Source organism: Coptis chinensis, chromosome 9 (assembly GCF_015680905.1).
Source record: "Coptis chinensis isolate HL-2020 chromosome 9, ASM1568090v1, whole genome shotgun sequence".
Lineage (NCBI taxonomy): Eukaryota > Viridiplantae > Streptophyta > Magnoliopsida > Ranunculales > Ranunculaceae > Coptis > Coptis chinensis.
Genome location: NC_141464.1, coordinates 80,374,767 through 80,388,780, shown reverse-complemented (window position 1 = coordinate 80,388,780; position 14,014 = coordinate 80,374,767). Strand labels below are relative to the sequence as shown.

The 14,014-nt window shown below is 35.2% G+C and overlaps 2 protein-coding genes across 7 annotated transcripts; both read left to right on the top strand.

The window, feature by feature from the left end:
- The first annotated feature begins 8,841 nt into the window (after positions 1-8,841).
- On the top strand, positions 8,842-11,108 carry LOC147478536 (FBD-associated F-box protein At4g13985-like). 4 transcript variants are annotated; one of them, XM_086582503.1, is made up of 4 exons: positions 8,842-8,994; positions 9,245-10,144; positions 10,307-10,459; positions 10,551-11,108. In XM_086582503.1, exons 2-4 carry the CDS (start codon positions 9,260-9,262, stop codon positions 10,830-10,832), a joined length of 1,320 nt encoding a protein of 439 aa, XP_086438629.1. In that variant the 5' UTR covers positions 8,842-8,994; positions 9,245-9,259; the 3' UTR covers positions 10,833-11,108. The 4 variants fall into 4 exon arrangements, with proteins under 4 accessions (XP_086438629.1, XP_086438627.1, XP_086438628.1 ...); XM_086582502.1 differs by having other exon boundaries at positions 8,860-9,147; XM_086582504.1 differs by having other exon boundaries at positions 8,868-9,411; positions 9,666-10,144.
- Positions 11,109-11,231: 123 nt separating this feature from the next.
- LOC147478535 (F-box/LRR-repeat protein At4g14103-like) lies at positions 11,232-13,587 on the top strand. 3 transcript variants are annotated; one of them, XM_086582507.1, is made up of 5 exons: positions 11,232-11,354; positions 11,837-12,403; positions 12,613-12,807; positions 12,934-13,077; positions 13,166-13,587. In XM_086582507.1, exons 2-5 carry the CDS (start codon positions 11,849-11,851, stop codon positions 13,445-13,447), a joined length of 1,176 nt encoding a protein of 391 aa, XP_086438633.1. In that variant the 5' UTR covers positions 11,232-11,354; positions 11,837-11,848; the 3' UTR covers positions 13,448-13,587. The 3 variants fall into 3 exon arrangements, with proteins under 3 accessions (XP_086438633.1, XP_086438632.1, XP_086438634.1); XM_086582506.1 differs by having other exon boundaries at positions 11,236-11,354; positions 11,843-12,403; XM_086582508.1 differs by lacking the exon at positions 11,232-11,354 and adding an exon at positions 11,442-11,677 and having other exon boundaries at positions 11,843-12,403.
- The last annotated feature ends 427 nt before the right edge of the window (positions 13,588-14,014 follow it).

Genomic DNA, 14,014 nt, shown 5'->3' with positions numbered 1-14,014 from the left:
TCTTCATTTTACTTTTCTTCCCAACTTTTTCAGGTTACAATTATTTCTATTTCTTTATGACTCAATTAAGGGGCATCTCATCCAATGGGGGTGTAAATAGTATAAAGTGTAAAGTTTATACTCCAAGTGCCAAAAAACTCCTTCCAGTGGTGGTTGTATATCGTAGGTAATAGGTTATTAGTCAATAGATTGGGTGGGAAATTCCCCACCCGGCTATTAGTTAATAAAAAAGCCCGAACGACACTTATAGTAACGTCTGTTTAACTTAAAAACTCGGACGTCACTTCAACTCACGTTTGAAGCTTATTTTTCTGTTTGCGGCCCGGTCTATGTCCTTAAGATTTAGTGATTTATAAGTTATTGAGAAACACGAACATTGTTTTGAATGACGTATGAAGTTGGACCACTATTTGATTGAAGCCTTTGTGACGGGCCAAGCCCGTCATATTTCATTATTTTGAATGGGCTGTGACAGTTTAAGTTCGTTGTTATCTCTTTTTACACATTTGCCTCCACCTACCATTGGAATAGTCACAAGTAGTAAATATATACTTTATGTATTTGGAAGTTAGATAGTGTATAATCCTAATGGCCTATGTTGGAATCTCTATAAGTATTTCTAAATACTATGTGTGTGCAAAGTGAAGGAGATGAACAAAGTGTGTTCTCTCCACTTTAGTGCATTGTAGATAGTCCCACATTGGTTATCCACCACTAGCAAGTGAAGTATAAGAGACATTCCTCTACCATAAGGCGTTCCCCTTAGGGTACAAATGCTTTGTGTTAGGAGGGAGGACTCAACCAAAGCCACCGCGTCAGGAGAGCCTGCCCTCACCGAAGTCGCGGTCGGTCGGGCTTAGGCTGGGCTTACTATTGTCTAGTGGGTAGTGGATTAACTAAAAGCCTAAACTTGTTTTGCTTTTGCTACAAGTTTCGGTTTTAGTGTCCTAGTGTGAGTCTCTTGACCGACCATGTCCTTTCTGCGAAGTTAAGATCATGGACCGACCTACCTCTATAAAAATACAGGGGCAATCGTCCATATAAGGTACAGTTGATCTCAACCCATCTCAGAGAAACAGAAACCATAACCTGCCCTATTCTTCTTCTCTTCTTCCTATAGCCGCCAGAGAGAGTTATATTGATGTTCTAGAGAGTAGTCTGTTCTAGTGCAAAGTCACTGCTATTAATTAACCATTGAATCTGTGGAGGAAGGCGTCATCTGCTTTGTCTTCGCACCATTGGAAGGGGCAAAATCTTTTCTTAAGTACAGCCTAATCCGCGCCTTGATGTCTACACCAACAGACACGCCAAACAAAGAAACCAATTCTGGAGTCTTGGAAGTTACTTCAACTATGAGAGATCTTTGACTTCTATTGAATGCTTCAGAACTTACCCAATGTGTCAAAGATTGAATCTTTCGGCGGTTCACACCAAGCAATGGAGAGAAAGGGTGTTCATAGCCCTAGATGTACTTAACTGTGCAAAGTATCTCACTGATACAGCACCCGTGGAGGGTTCTAATGATTTTGAAAGAAATCAAGCTGCTTGGCTCAATGGGAATAAGGTATGTCGTCATGCTATTTTGAGTACTTTGTCTAATGAAATTTTTGTTATTTATTGTTCAAATAAGAATACACATGATATATGGGAGAGTTTGAACAAAAATACATAATGAGGATCTTTGGTACTTTCGAAATATGCTATTGGGACTTTTCTAAAGTTCGGATGAGAGAGGATAGAGATGTAACGCGTCTCAAATCCATGATTATCATGTCTTTGATTAATGATTTGAAAACCGAGGGTATTAATTTACACGAAACCTTTGTTGTTGGATGTTTGATTAAGAAACTCCCCGAGTCTTGGAAACACTATAAAAATAGTATGAAGCATAAGCGCAAGCAGATGACTCTTGAAGATATGATCATTCACATTCACATAGAGGAAAAGAACAAGACTCGGGATGATGTGTTGTCTAAGGAATTCCATTCTAAAGGTAATATCATTGAAGATAATCCGGCAAATCTAACAAAACCTCTAAAAAGCGTACAACAAAAAAAATAAAAATTTCAAGGTCAAAGGCACTTCTTTTAAAAGGAGTGGTAATGCTTGGCAATGGAAATTGTTATGTTTTGTGGTAAACCTGGACATAGGGCTTTTCGGTCGCGGGACACAAGAAAGACACCGATGATCCTCCCAATGCTAATATAGTTGGGGAGATGATATTATTCTTTGTTGTGGTGTCACAAGTGTTCATGGCCTTTGGGAAGAAGAACTGGGTACTAGATTACGGTGCCACCATGCGTCTGTGGTGATGTTGAAGCCTTCTCCGGACTACATGCTAGTGAAAGATGAAAAAGTCTATATGGGTGACTCAAAGGTCATTTCTGTTGAGGGAACATACAAGATTCTTTTGAAGTTAACTTCAGGGAAAACCCTTTCACTTAGTAATGTTCTTCATGTTCCTGAGATTCATCAAAATCTGATTTCTGTGTCCTTACTGGGAAAAGCTGGCATCAAGGTGACTTTTGAGAGTGGCAAGTTTGTTCTGACAAAGAATGAGGGTTTTGTTGGGAAAGTTTATTGTAATAACAGTGGTCTTTTCATGTTGAATGTACTTGACAACATTATTATTAATAAGAATGAATCTGCTTCTGCTTACTTGCTTGACTCTTTTAATATATGGCATGGTAGACTATGACATGTGAATGTTCGATATATGAAAAGGATGAAAGCATGTGGTTTATTGTCTAATATTTCTAATTTTTCTAATGATAAATGTAAGATATGTCTTTGAGACTAAAGCCACAAAGAAACCTCAGGCTGTTTCTAGAAATAAAATTGGATTACTAACTCTTATTCATATAGATTTGGGTGGAAGTACCATGTCTAGGGGAAGTTTTATTATATTACATTCATAGATGACTTCTCTAGGTACACCATGGTATATTTCTTTAGAAACAAGCATGAGGCGAGGTGAAATGTTTCTCAAGTACAAAGTGAAGTTGAAAACTAGCTTAACTGTAAGATTAAAAGACTTCGTCGGCGAGGGGTGGAGAATATGAGTCTAACCCCTTCGGGGACTTTTGTGACAAAATTTCATTATTCATGAGACTACTCCACCATACTCTCCCGAGTCTAATGGAGTAGCCGAGCGGAAAAAATAGAACACTAAAAGAGATGATGAATGCTATGCTTGTAAGTTCTAGAGCTTCCCACGAACTTGTGGGGGAAGCAATCCTATCTGCTTGCCATTTGAGAATAAGATATCCAACAAGAAAGCAGGGGAATAAGACACCATATGAATTATGGAAAGTCGTCACGTACCTAATCTGAAATAGGTAGGTATAAATACAGAAATATGCAATACTTAGGTCTATTAACACTTGTATCAACATAGAATTTTTTACAAAGCGATACAATGTACTATGCCCGATTTCACAAAATAGCAATCTGTTGGGATTCGTCGGTTAAGTGATGATGTGTCATTGTTTTTCATTTTCGTTTTATTTGTATTTTCCACTTGGCATGCCACATCAGCATTTTCTACCAACTCAGCATTTCCACCTCAGCATTGCCAACTCAGCATTTTCGTTTTTTTTTTTTTTTAAGTGACTGAAAAATAAATTAATAATTTTTTTTAATTAATAAATATATAAAAATTAATAAATTAATAATAAAATAATAATAATAAAATAATTATATAAAAAATAAAGAAATATATAAATAATATATTATTTTATTTATTATATATATTTGAAAATTATAAAAAAAACTATAAATAATAATAAAAAAATATCATAATATAAAAAAATATATAAATAAAGAAATATATATAAATAATATATTATTTTATTTATTATATATATTTGAAAATTAAAAAAAACTATAAATTATAAAAAAAAAAAATATTATAAATAAAAAAAAATATAAATAAAAGAAATTTATAAATAATATATTTTTTTTATATATATATATATATATATATATATACAAATATATTTTTTTATTATAATTTTTTTATTATTTATAATTTTTTTTATAATTTTCAAATATATATAATAAATAAAATAATATATTATATATATTATTTTTTTTTTTTTTTTTATAGTATAATATTTTTTTTTATAATTTTCAAATATATATAATAAATAAAATCATATATTTTTTATATATTTTTATTATAAAATAATATATATATTTTTATTATTATTTATAGTTTTTTATAATTTTCAAATATATATAATAAATAAAATAATATATTATTTATATATTTCTTTATTTTTTTATATAATTATTTAATTGTTATTATATAATTATTAATTTATTCTTTTTTATATATTTATTAATTCAAAAATTATTAATTTATTTTTATACCACTTAAAAAAAAAAAAATGTTGAGTTGGCATTGAAGTCAAGTTAAAATCTTGAGGGAAATCTTGAGTTGGTAAAAATCTTGATGTGGCATGCCCAGTGGAAAATACAAATAAAACGAAAATGAAAAACAACACACATCCTCACTTAACCAGACGGAACCTAACAGTTGCTATTTTTGTGAAATCGAGCATAGTACATTGTATCGTTTTGAAAAAAATTCTATGTTGATACAAGTGTTAAAGACCTTTAAATATATTTCTGTATTTATACCCTGAAATACTTCAAAATGTGGGGTGTCTTGCAAAGGTTCTAGTGAGCGAACCTAAAAAAGAAAAATTAGGACCTAGAACCCATTGATTGTATGTTCATTGGTTATGCTCATAATAGTCTTTGCATATAGATTTTTAGTAGTAAAATCTGATAATGCCCTTGTCGATGCTAACACTATTATTATAGAGTAAAAAATCTTGATTTCTTTGATAATTTGTTTCATTTAAAATTGGCATTGAGAGGTTGGTTGCTCATAGTGAACAACAATCAGCAGATCTGGAATTTTCGAACAAGAAATTCGGAAGAGTAAAAAAGATAGAAAATCCACCAATTTTGGTGATGACTTTTACACGTTTCTTCTTGATGATGATCTGTGGCATTATAATGAGGCAATGGGTTTCGAGATGCACCTTTTCACGGAAGGATGCTATAAACTTCGAGAACTAGATTCGATTATAGCTAATCACACATGGGAGATAGTTGATCTACCTCTGGTGAAACCTATCGTTACAAGTGGATCTTCAAAAAGAAACTGGCTAGATGGTTCCATTGAGAAATACAATGCTAGACTAGTAGTCAAGGGTTCTCAGGAAAAAAGGCATTGACTATTTTGATACTTATGCTCTGTAACTAGGATTTCTTCTATAAGAGTTATAATGGCTCTAGCTGCTATTCATAATTTATTTATTCATCAAATGGATGTAAAAACTGCATTTTTAAATGGTGATCTTGATGAAGAAATATATATGATGCAGCCTGAGGGTACTATAGTACCAGGGAATGAGCAAAAAGTATGCAAATTAGTTAAGTCTTTATATGGGTTGAAACAAACGCCAAAACAATGGCATGAAAAATTGACAGTGTCATGATGTCCATTGGATATCACATAAATAATGTTGATAAATGTATTTACTTTAAATCTTTTGATGTGAATACATATGTGATTATCTGTCTATATGTGGATGACATGTTAATCATGAGTTCTAACCTTGATGTTGTGAGAAACACCAAGATGTTCTTATCCTCCCAATTTGAAATAAAAGATTTGGGAGAAGCTGATGTGATTCTTGGAATCAAAATTATCAGAAATAGTGATGGCTATACGCTTTCACAAGAGCATTATGTTGAGAAGTTTTTGAAGAAGTTTAACTTTTATGATAGTAGGCTGTGTAAATGACTTATGATAAATTTGGTGAACTTCAAAAAATGATCAACATGGTGTCCTTCAATCTAGATATGCCCAAATTATTGGTAGTCTCATGTACTTGATGAATTGCACTAGACCTGACATTGCTTATGCAGTTAGCAGGTTGACCAGATACACTTATTGTCCTAGCAAGGAACATTGGAGTGCGTTAGAGAGACTAGCCAAGTACTTGAGAGAAACAATGGATTATGGCATACGTTTTAGACAAACTCCACTTGTGATAGAAGGTTATTGTGATGCAAACTGGATATCTGATTCTCATGATATCAAGCCCGCTAGTGGTTATATTTTCACCCTAGTTGGAGATGCAGTCACTTGGAAATCTTCTAAGCATACCTTGATAGCTCGTTCAACCATGGAGTCCGAGCTTATTGCTTTAGATAAAGCAAGTGCTGAGGCTGAGTGGCTTAGAAACCTCTTGGCAGATCTTCCTATTGGTACAAAATCACCTCCAGCTGTACCTATGCATTGTGACTATCAGGCCGCAATAGCAAAGGCAAAAAGCAAATTGTACAATGGGAAAAGCAGACATATCCGTTTGAGACTACTGATCTATAAAAGCATTCTTTGGAATCCTGGAGTTGTGGCTCTAGATTATGTGAGGTCGAGTTAAATTTGGTCGATCCTCGACAAAACCGCTTAACAGGAGACAAGTGGTTGAAACGTCGAGGGGGATGAGACTTTTGCCTTAGATAGAGGGCGACACTGACGGTAACCCCACCTATGCAATTGGAGATCCCATGAAGTAGGTTTAAAGGGAAAAACAAGTCACCTCGTCACTCTGGTATGCTATTGTCTTTCTTTGAGACGTCCCACCCTATGACTAGATTGCATTTTTTGTATACTTTGTATAACTTGAATTGCAATGAGAAAAGGATGAGTTATTTTACTCTTATTGGAATCCATAGTCAATTATTTTTTATAAGATAAAGTATTTTAACTGTAATGTACACTTGATAGATATCCACCTACGTGAATGTAGAACTGGGTCGGTTCTTATGAGTATTCGGGCAAATATTCTAGAGCATTCATGGAACACAGGCAGCACAGGGGCCAAAAAGCGCAACACCGCAAAACAGGCATATATGAAAGAGCAGTGTGGGTGTATGTGATCTATTTTACTACAAGGGAATGTTGGTTCAAAGATTTTTTAATCCACCACTTTCACGTATTATAAGACATGTTATCCTATGATTGGTTCAAGCCCGTAAAGCACCAGTATCTTATGCATTATTTTTTCGATTCTCTCTGGCATTTCGTTAACCCATTTCTTTTGTAATATTCTATTCCAAAATAGTGGGGGACTATTAGTATTTTGAAATAGTGGGGGATTGTTGGAATCTCTATAAGTATTTCTAAATACTAGTGTGTGTGTGCAAAGTGGAGGAGATGAACAAAGTGTGTTCTCTCCACTTTAGTGTATTGTAGATAGTCCCACAGTGGTTATCCACTCCTAGCAAGTGAAGTATAAGAGACATTCCTTTACCATAAGAGTGCCCTTAGGGTACAAATGCTTTGTGTTAGGAGGGAGGACTCAACTAAAGCCATGCACGCCTTGTACGAGCCGAGCCGTGTCGGGCTTGGGCTTTGGCTGTTGTTGTCTAGTGGGTAGTGGATTAACCAAAAGCCTAAACTTATTTTTGCTTTTCTTTGCAAGTTTGGTTTGGTGTCCTAGTGTGAGTTGGTCTCTTGACCAACCATGTCCTGGCGACAACACGTGACCGACCTACCTCTATAAATACAGGGGTTGTGCGTCCATAGAAGGTACAGTTGATCTCAACCCATCTCAAATAAACAGAAACCATAACCTGCCCTATTCTTCTTCTCTTCTTCCTATAGCCGCCAGAGAGAGTTATATTGCTGTTCTAAAGGGTAGTCTGTTATAGTGCAAAGTCAGCCTGCTATTAACCATTGAATCTGTGAGGAAGACGCCATCTTCTTTGCCTTTTCGCACCATTGGAAGGGGCGAAATCTTTCCTTAAGGACAGCCTAATCTGCGCCTTGGTTATTACCTGTCAATTCTGTCATTGTCTCTTTATTGTTTTCTTTATTCACATCCAACAGCCTATGTGGAGGTGGATTTTACACTCTCCATTGGAGATGCCCTAACAGGCTAATGCATTCGTACTTGGTAAATCTAAGTTCTCTTTGGTCCAGAGATCTCATCCATTATATATGCCTAACCTTCTCAAGGTGATCAACTTGGAAGTTAATAAAACATATGATGCACTTGACGGTAGTAGTAGTCTGATATGCCTACTCTATCACATGTCCAATATTGAATCTCTTGTTTTTTCTAAGGTAAGTCATTCAACACTTCCCTTTTATCTTTCATTGGCCTTACACTAGTGCTAAAGCGTTTAGTTTTGATTTATGTAGACACATTGGACTTTTGGAGTAAATTTGCTGATATTACCAACACTTCTCGTGCGTTGTATGCAACGCCTCAAATCAATTGAATTGAGGTGTTTTTATGCGGATGAGGATGAGAATGAGATATGTGTTGTCGAGTTTTTGCTGAAAAATGCAAGAGTATTGAAGAAAATGACAATTATTTCTTATTCTGCGCTGATCCAAGAAAACAACTATAAGTTACTAAGAAACTATTAAGGCTTCCTAGAGCTTCAGATTGTAGTGTGATAGAGTTCTCCTAAATAGTAGAGGCTGGCAGCGTATTTATATGGATTTGGATACTTCATATAAGACCATGTTTTGTAAACCATCAATTATACATGACATGTGTCGATTATGTGGGACATATTTAGGGATTCAATAAAATCAAACAGTCTCCCACTTGGGCCACATGACAAGTGTTAACGAAAATATATATTTTATAATAGTTTTATAAAACGACTCATCATGGATTTAACTTAAAATAACTTAGAAAAATGTATTTAATCCAATTTTCTCATTAATCAATAACTTGTGCATTTGAAATTCAATTTAGATAGATAGCAGAATGGCATAAAAAGGCCCAGTGGATCAGACATAGTTGGTCCTTCACAAGGCCCCAAGAAAGTTTAGTCCTCGAGTGTTTGAGTGAAGAAAATTTGTTTATCTCTTCACCACGTCAAATATTGTTTTCACGGGAGAGCAAAGAGAGAGTTGGCGTGGTCTTCATAACTTGGGACTGGTTATCATTTGTAAGCGTCCCCGACTCTTGCACTTTTGATTCACATACTGACGTGGACGTTTCCCAGTGAATCTCTTTACTGTTTTAGTTTGTTTGTTACTGGTGGCCTTAATTGTCTGAGAATCATTGTTGTGTGCATCGTTTACTTTTAAGGCTGTAAAAGGTTTGCAGCTTGCTTACTACTCAATACATAAACACAGTAATTTCTATATTATATGCACTTTTATCTAACTATGGTGACACGGAATATATATTTTCAGAGAAATTTTGCTGCTATGGAAGGAAGTAATTTGCAGTTTTTAGGACAAAGTAGTGGTGAATGTGAAGATAGGCTGAGCTTTTTACCTGAGAGCATTCTTCATCATATACTCTCCTTTCTTCCAACCAAATGTGCCGTTGGTACAAGCATATTAGCGATAAGATGGAGGTACCATTGGACTTCAGTTCCCATTCTAGACTTTTCTGATGATCTCTTGCATTCTACTACAAGAAGTTATAAGGATCCATTTCTTAAAGACAAATTCATTAGTTTTGTTTATAGGGTGCTGCTTCTCCATGATTCTGATATACATAGGTTTTGCTTAACATGTTCACATACCTACCATGTGTCTCACTTTAATGCGTGGGTATCTGCTGTGTTGAAGCGTGAAGTTAAGGAACTCATTATTAAAATGTCTTCAGGAGTTCATTCCATCGGATTACCCAATTACTTATTTAGGTGTGGTTCACTAGCTATATTACATATTAAAGGCATAGAAGACAAACTTCCCGCATTGATATCCTTTTCAAGCCTTAAGGTTCTACATCTGTACTTTACAACATTTCACTGGGACGAATCAGTTGAGCAAGTGACTTTTAATCTCCCGGTCCTTGAAGAGTTCCGAATGGAAAATTCTATGTTGTTGAATGTGAATATAATTGTATTTGCTCCTTTGCTTATAAGCTTATACATATATGAGACGGGATCGGATATTGTTGATTGTTATTGGAAGATGAAGATATGTGCAGAGAATCTTATATCCTTGACAATGATATCTAGATGTCTACGTGCTTATTCTCTCAACTGCCTACCTACATTAGTTGATGCATCAAAATATTTAGTTGGCACTCGAGAGCTTTGTAATGTTAAGGACTTAGTGGTGTCTAGTGACATCGTTGAGGTAAGTTTCCTTCTTCTTCTTCATTTTTTCCCCCAGTTTAATTCATTTATTTATAAAGCTAGTAGTCTAAGACATAAATCCATGGATGATTAACACATTCATTCTGTTGTTGAAACTTAGCCGATTCATACTGGCTAATGCAGTTGTATCTGATATTTATAGGATATTGTAAGCCCAGAGCTCGCATCAATTGTGCCTAAACTATTTAAGGTGACCAACCTTGGAGTGATTAATGGAGATTATATACTTGAAGGTAGTCATTTTGTAAACTTGCTCTGCCAAGTGCCTAATATTGAATCCCTTGTCTTTCCTGATGTAAGTCATTCTCGCTGTTCTTTTATTTCTTAACGGAATAATATTAGTGCCATTAACATGCTCAAGTTTTATTTTTTTTTGATTTATGTAGGGACTCGCTCTTCGGTCTAGTGGAGAACATGTTCTGACACTTACAATACTTGACCTGGATTTTTTGCCACATCTGAAGACAGTTGAAGTAAGGTGCTTTTACGGGTGGGAGAATGAGATAAGTGTTATCATGTTTTTGCTGAAGAACGCAAGAGTTTTGGAGAAAATGACTATCATTTCTGTTTCGACGTTATCTGTGGATCCAGAAAAGCAAATGAAAATTAGTAAAAGACTACTAATGCTTCCTAGAGCTTCAGGTTGCAGTGTAATCGACTTCTCCTAAATGGTTGATGGCTTGGCACTTCATCTGGTGACTGTGTAGCAAAATGATGTGTAGGCAATTGGAAAGTTTGTATTGCTTTGTAGACATGGTTTAAGGGATTCTTAAATATACTTAAGATGTCCAAGAACAATTTATGTAGCAAAGTCTAATTCCTAATGTTATTTTCACCTGCTGAATGGTTATGCCTGTAATAGTTACTGAGCTGGCTGAAATAGCGCGAAATGTGAATGTTATTTTAACGAATCAATACATGAATGTTTGTTCACTTGTCTAAAAGTGGTAGTTGTCTCCTCAGTTCATAGTTCATACAGTAGTTTGTGTATTGCTGGCCTGGGAACTGTTGAAAGTATCACAATTTCGCAAAAATCGGTAGGTATCCAAAATATCGTTATGCTTACTTGCAAGTGGCAGGAACTGAAATGTGTAGTGCAGACGTGCAGTTAACTTGTTTTCCAAAGCCCCCATCTCAATTTCCCCCCTCCACGCTGCCAAAATATTTTGGGCCCCGAAAAACTTCATCAGGTGACATTTTTTTTTTGTTCATTTAAATATTATATGGTGTATATTTACTGCAAAGACGTTTTAAATTAATGGGTTTGAAGTAGTGTTGAAGGCTTGTAGGGTGGGTAGCATTTTGTTACCAGAAATGTGTAGTTTTTAACTGTACTGTTCATATAATATTTATGGTTAGAGGGATTCTTTCATGTAAACTGCACTTTTTAGTGGATATTTCATGAATTAGGAGCATATAATTGAATGCTTCACCATCAACTAGAACAGTGTTAATGGGAAAATTTACTTGGGAAGGACTTTTGTAGGAGATTTTTTCATGGAAGTTTTAATAGGTATGAAAACGTCTAATTTATGCTTCTATAACAAAAGAATCTGTGTTACACAATCGTACTTGTTGAACATTTATGCAAAAAAAGTGAGCCGATTGTTATGCGTTAGTTTCAGCATATTGTTTGTACTTTTCTAACTTAGAAGGGTTGTGTAATTTGAAGTTTCAGTTTGTCATGGATGCAAGTACTTCTACCCCGATATCTAAAAGGCAGAAGTTGCTTGAAGGACATAATAGTGGTGCAAGCGATGAGACTAGAGATCGGCTGAGCAGTTTACCTGATAAGATTCTTCATTATATACTCTCATTTCTTCCGACAAAGTATGCTGTTGGTACGAGTATATTATCAACAAGCTGGAGGTACAATTGGACTTCAGTCCCTATTCTCGACTTCTGTGATCATCTTTTGTTTTCGAATGAACGAACAATTGGGGATCCAATTGTTATGACAACTTTCATGAATTTTGTGGATAGAGTGCTTCTTTTCCATGAGGTAGATTTGCAAAAGTTCTGTCTGACATGTAAAGGGGATCTTGATGCATCTCGCGTTAATGCATGGATCTCTACTGTGATATGGCATAAAGTTCGTGAACTCATTATTGACATTATTTTGGAAGATTCCTTGGCATTCCCCCGCTGTCTTTTTAGCTGCGAATCACTAAAGATATTGAAGATTAATATGAAGGATGTTCTGACACTTCCTACTTCAATTACTTTTCCAAGGCTTAAGGTACTGCATTTCCATTCTATAGGATTTTACTGCTAATTTAATCGGTTCAGCAAGTCAGTTTTAATTTCCCACTCCTGGAAGAGTTCCAAATGAAAGAATGTGCATGGTTGAAGATCAAGACTATCAATATATATGCTCCTTTGCTTATGAGATTAGAAATAAATGATCTTTCTACCTATATTGTTGGTTTATATGATTGTGAGATGCAGATTCGTGCTGAGAATCTCATATCATTGGTGCTGAAAAGTGGTCTTTCATGTATGTATTTTTTGCACCACCTACCTTCAATAGTTAATGCATCATTGGATTTATATTCCCTCGAAGATTATGGTCCCAGTGTGATCAATCTTCTTCGAGAGATCTGTAATGTGAAGGACTTAACACTATCTCGTGATCTCGTTGAAGTAAGTCTCCTTGTTGTTTCCCCTGACATTTCCTGTTTATTATCAACTCTTTATCAAGTGTAAGAGATAAACTTACGGTTCTCATTTTCGAGTAATGACTAATGAATTGTTCTTTGGTATTTCAAGGCTCTCTCCCATCCGGAACTCTCAACCAATATGCCTAAATTTTCCAACGTGACCCGCCTGAGAGTTACAGGAACTGATCCTTTTAATGGAAGTCATTTGATAAGCTTACTCTGCGACATGCCTGATATTGAATCTCTTAACCTTGTAAGTCTCTTTATTTTTTTCCTTATTATTATCATGTATTAGGATCCATGTCCTTACCATGCTAACATTTTGATTTTGATTGATATAGGAACTTGAGAATTGTACTCTGGGAGAAAATTTTCTTACATTGGCAACATTTCCGCAACATTTTTTGTCACACTTGAAGTCAGTTGAACTCAGATGGCTATATGGGCACGACAATGAGCTATGTATTATCAAATTTTTGCTGCAGAATGCAACAGTCTTGGAGAAAATGAGTATCAATTGTCTCGCAAAGTTATCTGCAGGTCCAAGCAAACAATTGGAAGTTTGTAAAAAGTTACTAATGCTTCCTAGATTCTCAGCGCGTAGTGTAATTGCATTTTTCTGAATGGTTGTTGACTTGTTTCTACATCCAGTGGCCCCTTTTATAGGGAGTAAGGGACAGGGAATTGAGAGGTACTTGGTTCTATGAATTTTTTTACATTTGGTGTCTGTTAACAACTAATCTAGTCTACTGCATTTTGAGTTCGTGATGGATCTATATCCTTCTACAATTTTCACCAACTCAAATGATTTGCAATTGTTCTCCCTCACTTCTCAGTATGGAATCACAGAGAAACAGATTATCTGTAATCTTTTGACCTTGATATTGCTGATATTTGTTTTTGGAATCTATTGTGTCAATTAATCTGTTGGTTGGAATAATGAGATTTTCAGTAATTGATATATTACTTGAAAGATTTCATCTCTGAGCCAATCGTATGGACTGTGTAAGCAGTGGTGCGCTAGTCCTTGTTAGGCATTCATCATTTTGTAGTTCGGTTAGGAGATAGTTTTCCAGTTAGATTTGAGACATTTTAATTTGAATTTTGAACTAGCTTGGTTACCTTGGTATGATTGTGGGGGTGACTTCCTAGCTATTAATTCAAATGTGTTAGGACTTGGGAGAGATCTC

What these genes read in the sequence shown, in the direction of transcription:
- LOC147478536 (XM_086582501.1), top strand. Translation starts at nt 9,200, where the DNA reads ATGCACTTTTATCTAACTATGGTGACACGGAATATATATTTTCAGAGA. An exon ending in TGTCTAGTGACATCGTTGAG is followed by an intron (nt 10,145 to 10,306) that starts GTAAGTTTCCTT and finishes TGATATTTATAG; the next exon opens with GATATTGTAAGCCCAGAGCT. An exon ending in AATCCCTTGTCTTTCCTGAT is followed by an intron (nt 10,460 to 10,550) that starts GTAAGTCATTCT and finishes TGATTTATGTAG; the next exon opens with GGACTCGCTCTTCGGTCTAG.
- LOC147478535 (XM_086582507.1), top strand. Translation starts at nt 11,849, where the DNA reads ATGGATGCAAGTACTTCTACCCCGATATCTAAAAGGCAGAAGTTGCTT. An exon ending in TTACTTTTCCAAGGCTTAAG is followed by an intron (nt 12,404 to 12,612) that starts GTACTGCATTTC and finishes TGTGAGATGCAG; the next exon opens with ATTCGTGCTGAGAATCTCAT. An exon ending in TATCTCGTGATCTCGTTGAA is followed by an intron (nt 12,808 to 12,933) that starts GTAAGTCTCCTT and finishes TGGTATTTCAAG; the next exon opens with GCTCTCTCCCATCCGGAACT.